Source organism: Cupressus sempervirens, chromosome 1 (genome assembly GCF_028749045.1).
Source record: "Cupressus sempervirens isolate cs-2001-9-10 chromosome 1, ASM2874904v1, whole genome shotgun sequence".
Taxonomy (NCBI): Eukaryota; Viridiplantae; Streptophyta; class Pinopsida; order Cupressales; family Cupressaceae; genus Cupressus; species Cupressus sempervirens.
This window is the reverse complement of record NC_143118.1, coordinates 158,098,800-158,108,850: the sequence shown is the minus strand read 5'-3', so window position 1 is coordinate 158,108,850 and position 10,051 is coordinate 158,098,800. Positions and strand designations below refer to the sequence as shown.

The following is a 10,051-nucleotide window of genomic DNA, read 5'->3' as shown; positions in this document are numbered from 1 at the left end:
AAGTAAGAATGTATAACATACACATCAAACACATAGTAGCGGAAGCAATAACATGTAATCATCAACATACATACATAACCAGTTACATTCCTTAAGGATCCCAAGATGTTGAGTCACATTTAAATTTAATTAATTCTAAGTCTAACAACTACTACCTCCACATGAAAGAATAATAAGAAAGTCCAATGTCCATAATATACATTTGTTCCGAATGCCTCTTGGCAAATTAATTCGGAATGCTCAATCATCCACTGTACATGTCATAGGGTATGAAAGGCTTAAAAGAATATACATATGTAAAAATAAAGATACATCATCCTCAAATCCATGATACAAAGTACAGTAAAATAAATGAAACCATATACCATACTTGATACATCCATCCATCATAAAAGATATAAACATCCAACATGAAATACAACTATCCATCTATCATAAAACACAACTAATCTAAGTGTGTGGTTCCTCCCAACCATCAATAACATCATTAGACCATCATGGGCCCTAGCCATCCCCCACGCGTAACATCCCAAGTCACCGAAGAGATCATCAGTAGTATAGTAATAGGGACATCACTCCTAAAACATACTACCTTATATGCATAAAGAAATCTAACATGCTACCACATACGCATAAAGAATTCTAACATGCGAGAATAAAGCATAAGATGATCCTCCAAAGTAGAACACATCACCTAAACATTATGAACAAGCATCCCAAGAAGCTCCAGCCATGGTAGCACCAGACGGATCTCAAATGGTAGGAGTAAAAGCACTACCACCCGACCGCGTGGAACCTAAATGGTCCACTCCCATCGTGCTGAGGAGATAGTCTCAAGTGCCAAACAAGGTATCAAACACAAAACACAAGTACTCTCTAAGTCTGGGAAATCCTAAAAGTACACTAACTCAAAGGTTCCAACATAGATAGACATCTACACCCAGAGGCACCACAAAGACATGTAGGAAACCTGCTATGCAAGCGGGAAAGTGTCATCACATGAATCAAATTGGAAGTTACCCGAGCAATCCCTCAGGAATCTCGGGTCCCCAGTAATCCTGCGGCCATTAATATCCTCTCGTACTGACGAGGCATACTATGGAATGCAAGGTCGCAACCAAGCGTTCTCTCTAACCCATCCTAGCCTGTACTAACACTCAAGGCATGGGAGAGAACATACAATTATCTTATTAGGTTCATTTAAGTCAGTATTTAGGTGAGATGTTTTCACTTCTTAAAACAACTTACAATGGGTTACTCCAGGCAGCCTCTTAGGGCCCCGATCCCCATTGTAAGCCACTTCCCGACACTACACATAGATAACCTACCCTAGGCTCATGAAATCACGAATCAAAGAATCATAATAAAATCACCTCAGTCCTATACAAGCGACTGAAAAAAATCATAAAAGATAAGCCACAAAAATTACATCAGTTCTTCATGAGCAACAGATAAGCATCAAATAATAATCATATGATCACAACAGTTCTCTATCAGCAACTAAAGGCATCAATGATAAATCACAAAATCCAATGGTTCTCCAATGAGCAACCAGAAAGTATCCCACTAATAAATCAGAATACTGATCAAAGACTCCAAAATGGTCAAGTCAACACATGACATCATCAAGAACATAACAAACACTTCAGTCCTCTCAAGCGACCGAAAAGCAATCCAAGTATAACTGATCGAGACTAAAAAATGGTTATCAAATATAACTGATCGAGACTCAAAAATGGTTATCAAATATAACTGATCGAGATTCAAAAATGGTTATCAAATATAATTGATCAATACTCAAAAATGGTTAAGTCAGGTATCTTATATACATACACTTCAGCTTCACACAAGGAAACTAAAAAGCAATAACAAACAGTAAAACATCCATCATAGAGCACACCATCACATTACCATGGTTGGGTAACAAGATCGAGATCAAATCATCATATCATCACAATTGCATAATCCCCCAAGCCTCTGGTAACAACCTAAACTGGTCAACACTAGAGCAATCCTCAGAAACCCCAAAACATATATGAAATAGAACATAGGTATCAAGTTTGGTTTGATTGATAATATACTATTGAGTTAATGTAACATTTCAGTTTTAGTTTCAAGGTATGATTCAAGTTCAAAAGATTTCTAGATAACCCTACAAGTTGACCCATCACTTGTTCGAATGAAACTAGAATTACCCTCTCATCATGTTTTAAATCAATAATATAATTCTACAATTTTATCAAATAATATCCATTATTAATTAACTTTAATTAAACTATTTTTAATTAAATTAATTAATAATTATTGATCTAAATATTTATATTAATATCTTCATTAATCATCAATTTACTAATATTCAACCAAAAACTATTAATAAATTAATAATTACAAAAACTATATTAAAATGCATTAATATTTAAATTAAAAAATAATAATAAAATCTACCAATAAATATTATTAAATAATAATAAGTTTACATTATATAACTTATTAATAAAGTATTATTTAATCAATAATATATTTAATATTGAAATCTATTAATAAAAAATTTCAAATAATAATAAATTTATTTATAAATCATATTAATTAAAAAGTTATCTAATTATAATAACTTTATATTATCTAACTTTTAAACCATTAATAATATGAAGAAACGTGCAAAGCTTATAAAAATTTAAAAAGAACTTTAAACATTAAACAAAATCTATAAACCCCCTAGCCTATGTTTTTTAAATAAAACATATTGGGCGCTGTTTTAAAACAGTCGCCATCCTAAAATAGTCGCCACCTTAAAACATATTGGGCGCTGTTTTTTTTTGAATTTATGGTTGCAAGAAAACGTCAAAGCCGCCGACAGTAAGGTAAGAGTGGTAAGTTTAATATTATTTTGTTTTTTTAATTTTATTTTTTTTTTGAATTAAAAACTTTAAAAACTTATTCCCCAAGCATATATATATATTATTATTATTTTAAATATAAATTTTATTAGATAATTTCAAACACCCTCCTATATATATATAGTAAATCAATTTCTTTTCTTTTCAATTAAGAACTTTTAAATACGTTTCTTCCAAGTATTATATATACTATTTTTAAAAAAAAGAATCCTTGTTTAATAAATAAACAATCTAATCCTTAAACATGTATAATTAAACATTTTATTTATTTTATTTTTAATTCTAATTTTATTTTATTTTATAAACTTTTATAAATATAACCCGAATTTCCAATCTAGATTTTTCTTTTCTTTTCTTTCAAAAGCTCTATCTAGTTTATTTTCTAAATTCTTTCATCTAGAACGAGTGTTTCAAATTGATTTATTCTTCCAATTCTATTATATAGAAGAAATACAATATAGTATCATGAGGTTCATAACAAGAGAGCGATAGGATCAAACAATGAAATCCAGACAATTCGGATTTATAATCTACAGGCACGAAGAAGACAAGAAAGAGAAAATTGTGTAATTAATCAGTGATCAAAACACAAGACCCTACCTGATCCTGATGCTATTATGCAATCCCCAGAAACTATAAGAGAATTCGCTCCTCTTCAATAACCTTATTCCGAAAATCTTTCTTGGAATTAGCCTTCTGAAATTCGCTTCCAAAAGTTGTCTCCCCAAAATTCCCGTCCAAATTCGTGTCCCCCAAAAATGAACCCCAAAGTTGTGATAAGGAGTTTTCTCCTCAAATCAGGGCACTAATTGTGCGTTCACCCAAGAGGACTCTTTGCTCAACTAAGTTAACTCAAAATTAACTTTTATTAATTCTTTGCTTTCTCTTTTAATGCACCTTAAATAAATTATTAAATAACTTTATTTAATATTCCACTTGACTTCTATTTTAAATTAATTTATTACTTTAATCTCATGTGCACTTTATGAAATTAAAATAACATTATTATTTTCTATTATATAATCTTTTAATTTATTTCTCATATTTAAACTCATGCTTAGATCATGAGATCTAGAAACCTTTAATAATTTAATATCTTTTCCACTTTTAATTTATTTTAGAAACTTAATTGATAGAATATTTAATTAACTTAAATAACAATAATATTTAACATTTATTTAAAAATGAACTCTAAATATATTATTATTAAATTAAATTAATATTATAATATTCTAAATTATCCTTAAACTTTTATCTCCAAATTTAATTCTTTTTATTTAATTAATTTTTCAATTAATTAAATATAATTAAATATTAAAATATCATAATAATCTTCTATTAAATTAAATCATTAATTAATCTTTTTTAATTAAACTTAATTAATAGAAAATACACCAAGGACTCATAAAGAAACATACGAAAACCCATCATAAAAAAACACATATTAAATAAAACAAAGGGTTATAATTACGAAATTACATCTTTTGATGCATTCGGAGGGTACTTGACTCAGATACTTGCCCTAATTATCAATTAGGACAATTGGCTAAAGGGTTTAGGATTTGGACTTAAGAGTTTATCTCCCCTCTCTTGCCATTGAGATAATGCGATAGAGTACACTCATCCTGGCAATTTAGGGAAGTTGATACCCAGTACCTGCAACCTGCATAAAATCCACGCATGTACAGACACAATATTCTAAGCTAAACAGACAATGGCAGAAAGTGGTGCATCGTGTAGATCCCGACTAGCAGGTGACTACGACTCCCTTCCTTAACCACATCAGAAACACCATACATAAAGAAAAAAAATACGCACACCATACACATGCAGTATGGGGTAAGTATCCATAAGAAAGCACATGTGATAATAAACAATCTAACTAATCATCATCGATAATTGAAAACATTGAATAATCATCATACATGCATGAAATATAGAGTACCAAGTAATCTCATCATATAATAAACTAAATGAAAAACAATATCTGATAATCTGAAAGTAATGCTACTAAACATCAAGTATAAAACTAGCCTAAAAGAGTTTGGCAATAATAACAGAAATGCGAACTAGGGGTAGGCACTACAGAAGTGTTAGAAAAACAACTTAGAAAATGTTTTTCACTCATAGATGAAGAACACATCTCAAGCTCTTTCCTTCTAAAAATAAATCAAATGCTTCATTGATATGTGAGAATGGAAGTTCATGAGTGATAAATTCGCCCACTTTGACCTCCTGTAATGAAAACATAGAAACATTTATCCATCAATAAATAAATCAAATTTATTGATAGTTTCATAAAAGGAAGTTGGAAATGATCATCAAGCTTGATCCTTCACATTTATCTAAATTATAATATTCAAGCCAAAAAATAAAACTTTCCAAATTATATAATAGCTATCTAAATAATTAATTATTCACACTCTATAATGCATGTAACATATACAATATAAGTTTGATTTATGATGTATCACATTTACACTAGTCAACAACATATGTGATTCTCATGCCTTCTTTAGATGCAACAGTTACACATTTCAATTCTCTTTTAAATTGGCAAATAGAAAGTGAATTACTTAGACAAACTAACTAAACAGATTTATGTATCGAAAAGTGCTAGGATAAAAGTGAGTAAAAATTATCTTAACAAAACACATGCACACGCACACATGCACACACACACAATGACATGTATATTTTTAACACTATACATTTTTATGGAAAACTATCGAGTCAAGGAATATATGGTAGTCTAAAGCAATATATAAGCATACCTTCTTCATGTACATTTCTACAAGATCAGGCAGTTGACTTTTCCCCTTGAAACCACCAAAGACAGTTCCGTCGATTCTCCTACCATCCAATAACTCTGGAGGGAAAAAGCTCAATCTTCGCCCACTTTGATCCACTCCTACAATAACTGCCAAACCCCAGCCCTACACTTACAACAAAACCAAACATAACACCCTTAATATTAACATCATTAACATGAATCCAAAAATAAAAAATGCAAAAATAAAGAATCTATAGGGTAAATGCTAGTATTACATCATGTGTAGATAAAAATGCCTCATAAATAATATCTGCATGCCCAATGCATTCAAAACTAAAATCAACTCCACCATCGGTGATCTCTTGAATTCTCTATCAAATTCAAATACATACAAGTTAGTAGATGTTAAGACTTTTTAATTGTCAAGTAGAAAGATGAAAATGTGAAGTTTTAACATTACTACCTCATGCACAACCCTATCTTGGTCCTTGGGGTTGATGAAATCAGTAACTCCAAAAGTTTTAGCTGAATAATATAAAGTAAACATATGTAAATATGGTATTAAATTATAAACTAATTAAAAGAAAATGGGCATTTATATACCTATATAAAGTAAACATATGGTATTAAATTATAAACTAATTAAAAGAAAATGGGCATTTATATACCTATTGGTAACTTGTCTGAATTTGTATCCACACCAATTATCTTAGATGCGCCTCTTACCCTTGCACCTTCTGCAACCTATAAAAGTAAAAGTCAACGACCTCCCCACTATGTTAGTTAAAATATATACTAAAAGTAAACATGATTGAACTTACTTTTATGGTACGATAACTAAATGGTGAAAAACCAATTAAATCACATAAAATATAAACAATTTTCCAATAATTAAACAAATGTACCATGTTTTACATGGATATTTTAAATTTTAAATTTAAAAAAATGAAGCATAGCATATAAATATAAATACTATCATTTTTCAAATATTTAAAATTTTATCTATTTGTGCAATTTAGTACACATTAAAAACACTAGGAACATGCAATGAATCTAACTAAATAATATGATTATAATATGTTAAAGATAAAACACCAAATTACTCAAACATGAACAACTATTGACTTGTTTCCTCTATCTTTATAATAAATTAATTTTTTTTAAATATTATATATATATATATATATATTCAATCTAAGTTAACACAAATAATTTTAAAACCCTTGAATTGAGTCTAGATAATATGGAATTTTAAAAACAACACACATGATTACGTATTTTAAGGAAAGTCTCTAACTGCTACAAGGCAAAAGGAAACGTGGATAGATGCATTTAGAAACTGAACGGGTGATTTTAACAATAAAATCAGTACGCATCACATCAAATCTTAAGATGGCGCATGACGAGACAAAAACGGTTTTGACCGTGCATCGTGTTTAAATGTAACGGTCGAGGGCGATTTGTGTAAGGGACTCACATACGAAAATATTAAAGAAATTAAAAATAAAAATCCGGCTGGTTATTTCTATTATTTCTATTTTAGACATTGATTGTTTCAAAGGCCAAGCTTGACGTAAGAATGATGTTAGATATATTTTCGGTGTTTCTCAACGAGTTTAAAGGTATTAGTTTTGTGGATTTATATTTGTCAGACGAGGGATGTGTTTCAACTTAATATGAAAGTCTAGACTTGCATTGGCCACTAGACAATTGATAATTAATTCAGCTTATTATGAAATGGGATTTAAGTGCTTAATTAATCTCCACAACTCTTGAATCTCCCAATAACCATAAGTTAGTAGCACCAATAAAACTACATAATTGATCTAATTTTTGTAGCTGTTAATTCCAATACAATTAATAAAGAGGAAATAAAATAGGATAGGATGTCACTGACCGCAAGGCCGACGGTACCGAGGCCGAAGATAGCAACTGTTGAGCCTGGCTGAACATTTGCAGTGTTCCACGCCGCCCCAAATCCTGCACATTCCATACAACGTTTTACCCATTTTTTTTCATTTTTAATTTCATTTCAATGTCTGTACATCTTTCTGGTTTATAGTTAATACAGACCAGTGGCCAACCCGCAGCCAAGCAGGCAAACTTCGTTGAGAGGAGCCTGCGGATTAATCTTAACCACGTTGCCAGAATCGAGAACGGTGTATTCGCTGAAAGTGGAGGTCCCCATGCAATGATAAACTGGTTTCCCGGCGATCGAGAAACGGGTTTTCTGGTCGCTCAGCATGACCGCCCTCGTCGGATCGATCCTGAATTTTCCGCAAAGATTTGTCTTCGGAGATTTGCAGTAGACGCAATCTCCGCATTCCCCTGTAAACAATGTCAGAACATGATCCCCTGCCTTCAGATCGGTTACGCCTTCTCCCACGCTCTCCACAATCCTGTTTTAATCCCACATTCACTGTGAAATAATATTCTCTTCTTTTAAATACTTCAATCGAAAATAAATGTGCCTTGTTCCTTACCCTGCAGCCTCATGCCCCAAAATGCGTGGAAACGCCTTCAGCATCTCGTTCTGAGAAAACAAAAACCAAGGAAAACCACAATCTTGTCTGTTAAATTACAAAAATAATTTTTTCCGATTATAAAAGATCAATCTGATATGAGAACATGGATCTATGTTAATATTTATTCGATTGAGAGCATAAGCTTGTGGAGAGTTGAAAAAAAAAATTGGGGATCGATTCCATTGAAGTCGTATAGAGGGGAACAATCAGAGCATACATACTAGATTTTGAATCTTGGCGAATAACTCAAATCACACAAATTTTGATTGAAAAGAGGCTAAATAAGAATGAGTTATGACTTACATCGGTAGTCCAGTACATAATATCTGTGTTGCAGAGAGAAGTATGAGTGATTTTGATGCGGACTTCCATGGCCTTTGGAGGATCTACCTGCACCTCCTCGATTACCAGCGGTTTCTTCGTCCCCCATGCTACTGCAGCTGTTAAGAAAAGCAAATTCAAAATTGTCAACAAATATAGTACAATTATCAAGAACAAAATCAAAATCGCTCCTGTTTTTGAGATAGATTGGGGCAGAAATTGATATTGTTCGTGAAACAAAGAGCAAAATGCATGACAATTTTTTTGGAATTCAGATTGTGTATAAAGTTTTAACATCAACATTTCAGATCACACACAGTGATCTATCGTCAGAATGAAAGATTGCAAAAGAGCAAATGATTGAATCTAAACACAGATCCAAATACAAATGATAACAATTTCATAAGGTTTTGCGAAATCTTCACCAAAAATCCAAACAGTCACCATGCAGGGTGATCTTGTCTCGCCTGACCCCTTTTTTGGGAATTTATAACTAGTGTACTAATTTATTAATAGAAAGAAACTTGACAAAGAAAACCTATACTCTGAATGAAAACCATGGCTGAAGATTGAATTTCTTTACATAAATCTCCTAAAGAACTTTTGTGGAGATCTCTAATATACAGAACAAATACCCATCAGTATATAATTGATTATATGAATTTATATCAGTGGTGGGGCTGGGGCACCTTCTCTAACTAGAAAACAATTCAGTATGTGGGCAGCGTACAGAGCAATATCTGAATTTGGGGACCCACATCATTCCAAATTATATTTGTGGATAATAAAAAGTCACATCTCCATTAAAAATTGGTTCTTCGCTTATAGGAGCCAGTATTTCAGCAATATAACACTTACAACAATTGAGCAATACATAAAAAGTCTTACATTGATTCGAGTTCTAATTGATCCATAAAAACTCTTAACACATCTCTTAGATCTCGCTATACCCATCTAATTGATCCATAAAAATCTAAAATTCACGATGGGTTATCAAATATAATGTGAAACAAAGTTCATGATGGGGCATTCGGTATGATCCATAACAAAACAATTTTGCAAAATATATATGTAAACATACCTTTGCAAGTGATAACTTTGCCAGATGTTTCAGAGGCCAGAGAGCCGCAAGAATCATTCTTTTCCATTTCAGTGATAATCTTCAGAATCTCTGGTTAACAACAGAGAGTAGAAGTAATATGTTGATTTCAATCTTATCAAGTAAGTCACATTGGACGGCATCTGTTATATTCTTTTGGACGTGGCTTTAATTCCGAGAAAAATGTATTGTTGCAAATTTCAAAAAAAAAAGAAAAATTTAATGGATCTTGGCATTTGTTCTTCATATCTACATATTCGGTAATATATAACAGTACACCAAAAAAAAATTGTGTTTCCATGAATACAAAATATGACTAATTTTTTAATTATTATGTGTTAAGTTTGAGGGGACTCCAACTTAGACCTTCTTTACGAGGGACTCATAATTTACCATTATGTTGTAAGAGCTTGCATTTTCAAAACATTTTTTAGAG

At 31.4% G+C, this 10,051-nt stretch overlaps 1 protein-coding gene across 2 annotated transcripts; it reads right to left on the bottom strand.

Moving 5' to 3' along the window:
* Positions 1–4,836: 4,836 nt before the first annotated feature.
* On the bottom strand, positions 4,837–9,730 carry LOC149576631 (alcohol dehydrogenase-like 4). Of its 2 annotated transcripts, XM_089818564.1 has the most exons (10): positions 9,598–9,730; positions 8,499–8,635; positions 8,154–8,203; positions 7,744–8,069; positions 7,568–7,650; positions 6,339–6,414; positions 6,134–6,195; positions 5,946–6,041; positions 5,672–5,833; positions 4,837–5,132 (listed from the first exon to the last, which is right to left on the bottom strand). In XM_089818564.1, the coding sequence occupies exons 1-10, from the start codon at positions 9,662–9,664 to the stop codon at positions 5,022–5,024; spliced, it is 1,170 nt and encodes a 389-aa protein (XP_089674690.1). In that variant the 5' UTR covers positions 9,665–9,730; the 3' UTR covers positions 4,837–5,021. The 2 variants fall into 2 exon arrangements, with proteins under 2 accessions (XP_089674690.1, XP_089674699.1); XM_089818573.1 differs by lacking the exon at positions 5,946–6,041 and having other exon boundaries at positions 9,598–9,720.
* Positions 9,731–10,051: the final 321 nt, after the last annotated feature.